We start from the raw sequence: 12,968 nt of genomic DNA on the forward strand, positions 1-12,968 counted from the left end.
CCCAATTGGCACTAAGGGGCCTAAAGTGTGCCAAGTGTTACGTCCCGGTCTAGGGACGGGGCGTAAACAGCGATATGGTTCGGGAAACGGGGAGCAGGGAGTCGGGAGGTAGAGGAGAAGGAGGTCAGGGCATAATCACCCAAGGCGATGATGATGGTAACACTGTGTATATTTGGGGAAAAGGTGAGCTTCAGGAGTGACACCGGCCAAAACAATAAACAAAATCCAGTGAATTAACTACCCGCGTACCGACGAACTTCCCTAATCCAAAATAAAGTGAAACAAAAGACAAACGCTATCCTAACCCTCGCTAATCACAAAACAGGGACAAAAACGCTGTACACGCAGAAAACAAATGGCAGTCACTCCCTATAACCCTTACCCCCATACACACACACATACAAAAAGAATATATATATATATTCACTCACCTAAAGGATTATTAGGAACACCTGTTCAATTTCTCATTAATGCAATTATCTAATCAACCAATCACATGGCAGTTGCTTCAATGCATTTAGGGGTGTGGTCCTGGTCAAGACAATCTCCTGAACTCCAAACTGAATGTCAGAATGGGAAAGAAAGGTGATTTAAGCAATTTTGAGCGTGGCATGGTTGTTGGTGCCAGACGGGCCTGTCTGAGTATTTCACAATATGCTCAGTTACTGGGATTTTCACCAATTGGATGGACAGCCATTGGGGCAGGAGTCGAATTCCTGGTCATCCCTATTCATGAACTTTAGACCATAAAAACCTGGCACCTCAGAACAAAGCAGAAAAAGACCATCAGCTGGAGCAGAGAAAACCATCAGCCCAAGAGAAGAGAAAAGCCCATCAGCCCAAGCAGAAAAACCATCAGAAGCCCTCCTGAAGCTTGCCGGTGAAGGCCCAGCTAGACAGAAAGACAAACAAAGACAACAAAGACAAAACTTCCCAAGGAGAGAAAATCCAAGGGGGTCCATCCCAATTGCCGCGCCTTCCTTAGTGCCATCATTTCATCAGCTCTTCAACCAACTGCCAAGAACACACCCCCCCCTTTCATTTCAAAGATCATGGAAAAGGTTGTAGTTTGTCAGTTGTCTTCTTTCCTACAAAAAATAATAATAATGAATTATATCAGTCTGGCTTTAGACCAAACCACCTTCCTCTTATTCTAAAAACCTAAGCTGTTCTGTTAACCTGCTAAGACTTTAGGGTCGTGTTTCCACAAACTGTGCTTGCTTTGCAGAACAGTATTTCCCTTTTAAGTTTACTCAATTTAATCCGGTCATTGCATTTCTATAATTACATTGTTTGTTTCTTTTCCGTTATTTCGTGTTTGTTGTATGTGTTAGGTCTGTGTTAGTTGTCGTGTTAGCTTGGAATAAATGTGTTACGCGCTGGCCAAGAACGCAGAGGCGAGGAGACAGGATCAGGGAAGATGCGGGGTTTAATGGGAGCAAACAAGAAGGAACATGCAGCAAGGCAGATTGACATTACAGCAATGACCGGACTGGGGATACAAACGGAAACGCGGACTAAATACACTGAACTAATGACAACAATCCTAAACAGCTGTAAAACACTGGGATTTCACATGAGGTTAACGAGGGGGCGTGGCACACATTAGGATTGGACGGAGTGGGGCATGACAGAACCCCCCCCCCAAAGGCGCGCACACTGGGCGCGCCCGAGAGGAGGCGACGGACGAGACGAGACCGGGGAACAGGACCTGAAAGACAAAAACCAAAAAACAACCTCAACGAGAAACAGGAAACAAGACAGAGACACAGAACAGGAACAAGGACAGGAACCAAGACAAAACCCGACAAAGGACAGGGAACGCAGACAGACAGACAAAGAAGGGAGACACAGAGGGCACAGAAGGAACACCGAACGGCAACACAAAGGGACCAGGAGTGAACACAGGAACCACAGGAGGAACAGAGGGACAAGGAGCAAAAACAGGCGGGACGGAGGGAAAGGGAGGAGGAGCCAGGGGAGCCCAAGAGAGCCCAGGCGGGCGACGGGCAGCGGCCGGAGGGACTGCAGGCGACAGGGAGGAGGGAGCAGGAGGGAACCACACAGGGGCCGAGGGAACGGGACGAGGGAGAGACGGAGGGGACACGGAGGGAGCAGGAGGGAACACCAGCGGAGGCAGGTAGGAGGGGGAAGCCGCGGCAGGCGACGGCACAGCCGGAGCCGGCGAAGGCGCCGTCCGACACCCCGCCGAAGCAGGGGGGCCCGGAGGCGACCGACATGGAGCCGGAGACGACGCCGAGGACCGGCACCGAGGCACCGGGGGGGGACCCGGAGGGGACCGCCGACCCAGAGCCGGAGGACCCGCAGGCAGCCACCGAGCGACAGCTAGGGACCGAACGGGCGAGCCAGGGGGCAGGGCGGGCGGGACCTGGGCCCGACACAGGTGTCCCCGCCCTTTCTGGGAGACTGATAGGCGGGGACCTGGCCGGGGTCTGTCACACCGGGGTGACGGTGGAGGAGTCACAGGGGAAGTCAAGGGGGTAGTCACAGGGGAAGCCACGGGGGTAGCCAAGGCAATCCCCGAGGGGTCCCACTCAAGCTCCCCCTCTGACTCCACTATGGAGAGAGGTGCATCAGGGCAGCAGTCAGGGACCTCCTCGGGGACAGGAGCATAGGGAGTCGTGGGGGGCTGAGCTGAGAGCTCAGGGGCCGCGGGCAGAGCGGCGGCCTCAGGCGGGGCCGCGGGCAGAGCGGCGGCCTCAGGCGGGGCCGCGGGCAGAGCGGCGGCCTCAGGCGGGGCCGCGGTCAGAGCGGCGGCCTCAGGCGGGGCCGCGGTCAGAGCGGCGGCCTCAGGCGGGACCTCAGGCGTGCGGGAAGCTGCAGGCACGGGAGTCACTGGGGGCGCAGCTGCAGGCACGGGAGTCACTGGGGGCGCAGCTGCAGGCACAACAGGCGTGCGGCCAGCAGGGGGCGCTAAGAGAACCTCTGGGGACTGAACAGGGAGCACAAGAGTCACAGGGACCTGAGCTGGAGTCACGGGGAGCACGGAAGTCACAAGGGGCTGCACAGGGGACTGGGCAGGCGGCGCTGCATCCGCCTCAGGAACCACGGGGGGCGCTGCAGCCGCCTCAGGAACCACGGGGGGCGCTGCCCGCGTCCGAAATCGCGGAACCAGCGGGATAATGTCCTTAATGGACCTGGTCCCTTTAAGGGCCAGGCGCGTCCCGATGAAGGGAGAAGCTGGCTTGGGCAGCGAAGCGGTGGTGACGTCACCCGCAAACACCGCCGGGTGGAGAATCGGGTGGGGATTCTCCCTATGTGCAGCAGGGCAAGCAGCGGAAACTGAGACGGCCCCCAGACAGACCTCATGCGTGCTCTCCTGTCTTCTGTTTCTCCGCTTTCTTCTCCACGCTGAGGCAGGCGGAGGCAGGGGCACAACGGGTAGCTCGCTGTCTGGCGGCCCGCAATCCCAAGCAACCTGCCTCAGCGATATCCTGGCAACCCCCTCCCGAAGCTGCCGCACGTTGTCGCGCACCTCCCCCGCAAGGTGCACGTCTCCGGGCAGGGACATCTCCTATCTGTCATGCCCCGCTCCGTCCGATCCTAAGACGTCCCTGCTCCGGCTGGCTATAGCCCGAAGCAGGGAATTCTCCTGGACTTCAGGCTGGGCAAGCCAGTACAAAACCTCGTCGGTGAGGTCAAGGAAGTCAGCCTCACCGATCTGGGGTTTCTTCTCGTCGAGTCCGGTCATTCTGTTACACGCTGGCCAAGAACGCAGAGGCGAGGAGACAGGATCAGGGAAGATGCGTGGTTTAATGGGAGCAAACAAGAAGGAACATGCAGCAAGGCAGATTGACATTACATCAATGACCGGACTGGGGATACAAACGGAAACGCGGACTAAATACACTGAACTAATGACAACAATCCTAAACAGCTGTAAAACACTGGGATTCCACATGACGTTAACGAGGGGGCGTGGCACACATTAGGATCGGACGGAGCGGGGCATGACAAAATGCATGTCTTTTACATGAATTCAGCCTCTGTTCATTGAGTACTCACAATAGTCCCTGCCTCTGTGCGATCTTGCTACATGCACTGAAACCTCAAACTCGTCTGAAATTTCGCGAGACTCTAATGCTACCGATCGTTTACATTACCTGGTGACGCAGCTCGGTGGACGAGCTTTCTAACCCAGGTTACTATAAACCATACTGGAAATTAGTGAATCCCATTTAAGTCTCACATTAACAGACTCACGGGAATATCGCAATCGAATGTGGAGGAATCAACATTCGGCATAACGATTAGGCAATAATCATCATTAAATACTAATTAATTAAACTTTAATTAATTTCAAACATATTGGTGGAGATATTAAAATTTACCTGACCTAGTAATTGCTATATCACTAACTACAACAACATTTATGAAACAACTTCCACAGTCCTTCAGCCTTACATCTGAAGCATCGTGCAACTGCAAACATGGAAAAATCCCTTCGTAGCACACTAGATCTTGTAGCTCCACTTAAGAAGATAAAGCATAGAGATAAGAAACCTGCCCCCTGGTGCTCTGATCATGCACGTGAACTCAAACAGGCATCACACAAGCTAGAGCACAAATGGCGCTCAACTAAACTAGAAGTTTTCAAATCTGCATGGAAAGAGAGCCTGTCTAAATACAGACAAGCACTAGTGACTGCTAGGTCTGTGTATCTCTCCAGATTAATAGACGGGAACAAAACCAATCCAAAATTCCTATTTGAATCCATGGCTAGGTTAACACAGAATTCTTCATTAAACTCGCAGGTCCCGCAAGCCCTTAAGAGTGATGACTTTATTACATTTTTAAATGGTAAAATAACTAAGATTAGACAGACCATCCAGTGCACGTCCTTAGCTACCTATGACTGCCAGCCTCCTGCTAGTCTTATGCCTACCAATAATGAGACCTTTGAATCTTTCATTCCTATAAAACACTCAGAACTTAAGAGCTTAATTTCCTCCTGTAAATCCTCTACTAGCCTCGTAGACCCAATTCCTACAAAATTCTTCAAGGAAATTGCACCGCAGGTATGCAATACCCTGTTAAATGTGTTAAACTCATGTCTTAGGCTTGGATATGTTCCAAAACCTTTTAAAATGGCTGTTATTAGACCCGTCCTAAAGAAACCACATCTTGAACCTAGTGTTATAGGAAACTACAGACCTATCTCAAATCTTCCTTTCGTTTCAAAGATCATAGAAAAGGTTGTAGTTTGTCAGTTGTCTTCTTTCCTACAAAAAATAATACTAATGAATTATATCAGTCTGGCTTTAGACCAAACCATAGCACAGAAACTGCTCTAGTCAAAGTAATGAATGATTTACTTATGGCTTCTGACCGTGGCTGTATATCTCTGTTGGTATTACTAGATTTAACTGCAGAATTCGATACTGTGGACCATAATATCCTCTTGGACCGGTTAGAAGGTGTAGTTGGCATTACGGGGACAGCACTCTCTTGGTTCCGCTTATATTTAACTGATCGCTATCAGTATGCCCATGTGAACAATGAATCATCCAAGGCCACCAAAGTCACATACGGTGTCCCACAGGGATCAGTACTGGGCCCACTACTGTTTACCCTATATATGCTACCTCTTGGTAACATTATTAGAAATCATGGTGTTGGGTTTCATTGTTATGTAGATGATACACAGTTGTACAGTATATATCTGTTAACCCTGATGATACATCACTCCTATCTCGGTTAGAAGACAGTCTGTTAGATATCCGAGGCTGGATGGCAAAAAAATTCCTAATTTTAAACACAGAAAAAACAGAACTACTGGTAATTGGTCCCAAGGCTGCAAGAAATGTTTCACCACCTCAGCATTAGTGGCCTTCCTACACAACCTAATACGGTGGTTAGAAATCTTGGTCTTCTAGTTGATTCAGATCTATGTTTTGATGCTCACATAAGAAGTATTACTAGAACTGTGTTTTATCATCTACGGAACATAGACAAGCTTCGTAAGATGCTCTCACTTCGTGATGCAGAAAAATTAATACATGCCTTTGTAACTTCCAGACTGGACTACTGTAATGCCCTCCTTTCTGGTGGCCTGTCTGGTTCCTTACATAAACTTCAGCTGGTACAGAATGCTAGATAAGATTTTAACTATTAGTTAAGTTCTCCCCAAACGAGCTTGATGGGCCGAATGGCCTCCTCTCGTTTGTAAATTTCTTATGTTCTTAATGCAGCAGCCAGAGTTCTCACAAACACTAAAAAATGTGATCACATCACACCAGTCTTATCCTCCCTTCATTGGTTACCAGTTAAGTCTCGGATTGACTATAAAATACTGCTATTAACCTATAAAGCACCGAATGCTTACTCCTCCTGGGGGGAGCTGCCTGGAGACCTCAATCTATCAAGATGTCCAGCACACCCTGCAACATGTGACGTCGCCACTACCAATGACGTGCATCCAGCTTGCCGTTCTGTCTGTGTCATTGTCCATGTATAACCCGCTGGCTGCCTTTTGGTTGCCTGGCGATTGGAGGGAGCGTTGGCACCGGCTTGTCATCTCCCCCCTGCTCCCCGGTTGTGTCTCAAAGTTTATTATTTGGACAGGATGACTTAGACATCTCTCCAATTTGACTCTCCCTGCCGGCCCCTGGAGGATGGGCTCCCCCTTTGAGTCTGGTCCCTCCCAAGGTTTCTTCCTTCTAGGGAGTTTTTCCTTGCCACTGTCGCCCATGGCTTACACACTGGGGGCTTTGGGTGGGGATGCTGTAAACCGCTTTGAGATGATGTAATGTTGTGATAATGCGCTATACAAAAATAAATTTGTTGTTGTTGTTGTTGTGGATTGTCACCTTATTTCCCTGCCTGCACCAGGCCGCGCCCCAACATGCTCATTAAATATATGATCTGTGCAAATTCTGAAACATCTTTAATAAATCACTTTTCCTTTTCTGAATTTGCATGGAACATCAGTGATGCACACTATGACACGGTTTCCATATGAATGGGTCACAGCAGTCCAATATTAAACCAACTTCCCAGCAGATTCAGAGTTTTTAGTGTCGCAGGAGAAAAGATGCATTATTGTTGTTCACAGTGCAGTTTACTACACGGTGGCCCATTATCAACTGACATGCGATCTGACATAAATCAAGTAGGACGTCAGTTGAGTAGCCGGTCCTGCAATGCAGCCCAGGACACATTCGCCTTCACATTGCTGTAAGAATGTGGCCATATGCGGCCCAGACCACCTCCCAATGTGGTTTCAGTGATCAGATCTCAATGCATCTTCAATGTGTCCTGGGTGTCTTCACACTTGTAATTAGCGCTGCCCACTTGTGATTGGATCACCCAGGACGCATGTTAATACCAGGTGGAAACAGGACCAAAGGGTCTATGTCCAGTTTATCCTACCTACAGTCAATAAGACATTTAAGAATATCCATCTATCCATCCATCCATCCATCCATCCATCCATCTCCTAACCAGTAATCCAGGTCAGGGTCACAGAGAGCGCCTGGATCCTTTCCCAGGCAGCATAGGGCCCAAGGCTGGGGTCCACCCTGGACAGGATGATTAATGAATATGATCTCAGCTAATGAAACAAACTTGTTTTGTCATCTTGTTTCCTATCTGTAGAAACAAATGGAGGAAACACAGAGGGAATTTCAGCAGAGAATTCAGATGAGAGAGAAGGAGCTGCAGGAGCTGAGAGAGGCTGTGGCCTCAATCACAGTGAGTTTGAACCTGATGAGAAGATAACAGCTGGCTTGTGATTATATTGAATCTTCTTTCAGATTCAACAGATTGCAGATTTACAGACTTGTGCGGATTAATCAAATTAATGCTGCTGAGGGTTATTCTGTGTCAGAGATTTAATGGGACAAAGTTGCTAGATAACAGAGTTTAACCAAGTGTTGCAGCAGTAGTACCTTATTTATTTAGAAAAATACCATAAAAGGCCCATTTGAGAAAAACACAGCTTTTCACAACCCAGCATAATGCAAATAAACACCAAGAAAGTAACCTATTAAACTGAGACCTAATGGTGACAACCAACCTGCCCCATACAGCCACCAGTCTCTGCCAAATCCCTGCAGCTGACAGTGTATGAGCTTAATGAGTGATCATTTCCAGTCAGTGCTGGCTGGGTTTCAGTACCTGAGGCATCCAGCATGGTGACGCTCCAAACCCCAGCCCTGTGCTGTTTTTATACCTCCTGTCAGCTCACATCACTATTGTACAATGAGGCTCTCTGGAGTCTCAAAAGGGGCCAATTGTAATTTACTGTCCTCTGCTCCCTGTGTCACCAACAGAGCTCAGCACAGTCAGCAGTACAGGACAGTGAGCGGATCTTCACTGAGATGATCCGCTCCATTGAGAAAAATCGCTCTGAGTTGACAAAGCTGATCAGAAATCAGGAGAAGGCTGCAGTGAGTCAGACTAAAGGAGACATGGAGAGACTGAAGCAGGATATTGATGAACTGAAGAGGAGACACTCTGAGCTGGAGCAGCTTTCACACACAGAGGATCACATCCATTTCCTCCAGGTAACAGAACAGCTACTTTGACAATAAGAAAACCAGAGTATTCAAATGGATGCATGTTCTCATTTGTATTTCAGCTAGTCTGTCATTTGTCAGATGTTAATGGTGTTAGATTGCCATACACATTTGTTTTGATGAAGCTGTTTAATTAGACTGTGTGTCTGTAGAGGTGCCAGGATCTTCCTGTCACCCCTGAAGCTGGATTTAGACCCAGAATCTCCGTCAGTCCACGCTGCTCTTTTGAGAATATCAGGAAGGTGGTTTCTGAACTGAAGGATCAACTGGAGAATGTTTGCAAAAAGAAAATGGCAGTGATCCATGGAACAGGTTAGTAAATAAATACATTTTCCAGTCTGTTCTTGTTAAAGTAACCGGAGCATTTAGACAAATTCAGACAAAGTGCGGTCACGTGCTGGCTAGCCTCTGCTGACTTGGATGAGAGGGGGGTGTGGCAAGTATTTAGAGTCAATCAGGGTTAATTATAGCTGCACCGGGGATGGCTTTATAGGTAGGACGCGGCGTTTACGCCGAGTCCAGTGCAGTTACCGTATTGACTCCGAACGCAGTGGCTGACGCTGCGTTTGTCCGCTGGTCCTGTCTGCGTCTAGCGATTGCCGTCCCCCTCTCCGATCGATGTTACTGGCAGGCATTTGCCGTTCGGTGTTACATTTACTGTAGTCTGTGGTTCTGCGTTTTAATCTCCGTGTTCTTTGGTACGTTTGCAGTGGACTGTGGGTAAGGTGTGGTGTTAGCCTGGTGCTTTCGTTATGGCTGGCTAAGCTGTAGCTACAGGTTCAGGTAGGTATAAGATCGACCGAAGTCGTAATGAATTTGAGCTATGACGGCAGGCTTGATTGTTTGTTTTTTGGCTTTTGTTTTATTTTTAGGTAGCCTCCCCCTTTCGTGGCTCGCAGTGGGTCGGGCTGCTGTCTTGCACTGTTGCCAACTCCTCAGCAAGGAATGTCGCTATTGGTTGTCCCAAAAGTCGCTAGTAGTCGCTAAATGACGCCATCGCTAATTTGCATGATCATGATGTGCATGTAATTATAATGGACGCTGTAAGAGAGAGGAATAATGTCGTGGGAGAGACAAAAGGTGGTTAAAAAAACACCCTAAATACGTGTAGAACTACAAATGAACTTTCTTGTGTCGATTCTTGTTTTTTTTATATCATAATTCCAACCCTCTTCCTATATCCGGGCTTGGGACCGGCAAAAATGACCCAAAGAGACAAAGAGTTACTTATTCTTAAAAACTGTCATTTAACTGTTTACATGGCGGAGTTTTTGGCAATAAGCCAGGACAAGATCAGCCAGTGGTGGCTTCGCGCATGCGCAATTCATTTGCAGTCGCGGAAAGGTGAACATTTCCAAAAAAAATAAATGTCGCTAGATTTGTCGCTAATCGCTTTTTTGAAAACGAGTCGCCAGAGAGGTCTAAAAACTCGCTAAATATAGCGACAAAGTCGCTAAGTTGGCAACACTGCTGTCTTGTCTGTCTTTAGATTATAGTAGTTGGTGTTTTTCATTTTTTATTTTGGTTTGATTAGAGTTTGTAGTTTGTAGTTTGTGAGTAATCCCCGGGTCCTAGCGTTTGCGTGGTCTGCGGGTTTATGGGGTGGTTTTTGGTTGTTTTGGTTTGATTTTTATTAGTTTTGCAGTTATTTAAAGTGATTTTCTGTGTTTGTGTTTTGGTTTGGTTTTCTTCTTTTTGCTGTGTTTGTTTTTGTTTCATTGTAAACGCGGGGCCGTGTGATATTTGGGGACTGTGATTCAATATGTAATTGTTGTTTGGTTATTGTTACTATGTTCCGTTTCTAGTTTGTTGAGGCTGCTGTTATGAGTTGAATAAATGTGTAATTCCTTTGAATTTTTCCGTCTGCTTGCGGTCAGCTGTGGGTTGTTTTCTTGGACCCCCGGGCCCTTATCCTTATTATGGAATTCACATCGCCTGTCCTAATTGGACCTGTGTAGGGGAGACCATTCATTTTTCTGCCCTAGTGACGATTCAGTCGGTGCCCCTGGGCAGTAGGACCTGGGGTGGCTTAGTCAGGCTATTGTGGTTCGCTCTGGCCTTTCCCCTTACCACTCCTGCCACATTAATATACACCATGCAGAGAGAGTATGTAATACAGTCAGCCTCACGGTGTGACGAAGTCAGTTTCTGTTTCAAATAAGACAAAATCTAAACTAGTGAGCTCTAAATTCGACACGCTGCAAAACCCAGATCACATGAATCATGTTTCTTCTACATTACAGAAACCAATAATCTGTATTATGCATAATTTACCATGATTTGCAGTTTGTTAAAATGCCTGTTATTGTCCCCCTATTGCTGCTGTCTCCACAGTGAGTGAAGTCCATCTCCCACAAGTCAATTCCTTTTACTCACATCCCTGTTTCTCTCTGTCTCCTTCTAGTTACCAAAGACACCATCCTACCGGTATTAGTGCCCAGGACCAGATCAGAATTCTTACAATGTGAGTCTGTTCACACGCACGCTTCTCTCTCCCTGTATGAGATGCAGTGTGTTTTATTGTGTTTCATTTTCTTCTGCTAGTGGAGCTTCTCTTTCTCTCTCCCGCTGCCTCCTGGTCTTTCACATTTACATGAGCTTTTTATGTCAGTAACCTTTTAATCCAGTTGCAATGCAATGCAAGGCAGGTTTATTCAGGGTGCTTTTCCACCACACCAGGTAGGTACTTTTTAATAATAATAATCAATCCTTTATTGTCCCTGTGGGGAAAATCTTTTTTTTTATGCCTCCCTCAACTTGCTCTTTGCAAAGCAAGCTGTCTGTGAAGGGCAGCCACCTGTTGGGGCGCCCAGGGAGCTGGGGGGTTAAGGGCCTTGCTCAAGGACCCGCAGACATGCTGATGACAATGAAGGTTTTATAGAAACTTTTGCAAATGCATGCAGAAACAGCACTGTTATGCCTCGATCGTCTATATATTCCCTGTGCCACGCCCCCTCATTAACCCTGTGTGAAAGCCGTCATTTCCCTGAGTCCCTGGACTATTCCTTCTCGGTCCCCGCTCGGCACGACAGCACTGCTGCAGGCCCTAATGCACAGTCATCATTTGACAGAGTGCATGATGAAGTACGCTCAATTTTCAATAGAGGTGCACAACCAAGAGTGTCAGGTTATCTGAGGCCGGAGCTGAGTGTATTTTTAAGAAGCGGTACGGCCTCAGATAATCTGGCCCTCTTGTTTGCACACTTCTGTTGAAAATTGAGCGTACTTCATCATCCAGGGAGTTGGGTTTCACTCCCTCCAGGAAATATGCGACGCCGTGGTTCTTCTGGTTACTGATGGATTTATTCTTTTACAGTCTTTCACCGTCTTTAAACAGCATCAACAGATTCTCTTTTCCTATATCCACCGTCAAACTAGTCACATAGAACAGCGAACAGGCATTCACGTTACATACATTGAAAACTTAAAATGCAGCAAACAACTAAAACATGAATAAACTCAAACATACCTCGCTGGCTGCACACAACCGAGAAGGAATGAGTCCTCTTAGAGAGAATATCAGTCTCCAAAAGGTTGAAACTTTATATATATATATATATATATATATATATATATATATATATATATATATATATCATCCATCAAATCGCCAGCACACCCAGCCCCAGAGAGAGTGCAGCTGAAAGCTGAAGACAAAACAACGATACAAGTAGAAACAGTGAAAATAAAGACATAACAGAGTCATAATTTAATTACAATAGATAAGCAGATAGGTCAATGAATAAATAAACACTGCAGACTCAGACAATGACCCCCAGCCAGCCCTCGACTAGCTGCTCATGTTGAAGCTCTGAAGAGTAGAGCCAGAGGGATTATTAATTCGAGCCGCAGACAGTGCGAGCAGCAGCAAGTTAAAGAAGTTAGACGTCCAGACAGAGGGAATGGCGGTCAGGAGATTTACAGTGAGAGGTTAATAACAACTTAGCTGCCAAGGAGGCGGATATCAGGAGCCTCTGCTGGGAGCGAGAGAGAGGAGAAGATCAGAGGAAGAAGGACTGCAGGGGAATAGAACAGGAAAAAAACGCTGCGAGAGATGTAGCCACGTAATCCCAAACTGCAGCAACAGGAGGACAGAACATATGGAGAAAGGTGCCAGGGACTGGAAGGGGACAGAGGTGACATAATGGGTCAGTCTCTAAACCCATGAGATGGCGTTTCCTGGGAGGGGGGTACAATCTATGGAGAAATTTAAATTGTGTTTACTGATGATTCGGATTTTTAGAACAGTTTTTAATGTTTTGAAAAATGACACTGCAGGATAACACAGGGGAGGGAGAGAGCTCCGTCTGCCAGACGGGAGTGACAGAGAGAGGTTCGTAAGAGGATCTGGGAGAAGGGAATAGAGACTGGACAGGAGTCTTAGAACTGGGGGAGAGAGTCGAAGCAAATGTGCAGAGCGGATGAGGA

General features: G+C 47.3%; 2 protein-coding genes across 3 annotated transcripts in view; both read left to right on the plus strand.

The window, feature by feature from the left end:
* LOC111847224 (tripartite motif-containing protein 16-like) overlaps positions 1–12,968 on the plus strand; it is a 370,043-nt gene that overhangs the window by 295,317 nt on the left and 61,758 nt on the right. The gene's annotated exons all lie outside the window — the stretch shown is intronic.
* The window catches only part of LOC140588914 (tripartite motif-containing protein 16-like), a 58,868-nt gene that overhangs the window by 36,143 nt on the left and 9,757 nt on the right, over positions 1–12,968 (plus strand). Inside the window, exons 4-5 of one of the 2 annotated variants that reach the window (XM_072711571.1) lie at positions 8,693–8,852; positions 10,945–11,004. In XM_072711571.1, the coding sequence (XP_072567672.1) occupies positions 8,693–8,852; positions 10,945–11,004 (220 nt within the window). Of the gene's footprint in view, positions 1–8,692; positions 8,853–8,927; positions 9,324–10,944; positions 11,649–12,968 lie in introns of those variants that run through there. The other variant, XR_011990149.1, reaches the window with a different exon arrangement.

Source organism: Paramormyrops kingsleyae, chromosome 4 (assembly GCF_048594095.1).
Source record: "Paramormyrops kingsleyae isolate MSU_618 chromosome 4, PKINGS_0.4, whole genome shotgun sequence".
Classification (NCBI taxonomy): domain Eukaryota; kingdom Metazoa; phylum Chordata; class Actinopteri; order Osteoglossiformes; family Mormyridae; genus Paramormyrops; species Paramormyrops kingsleyae.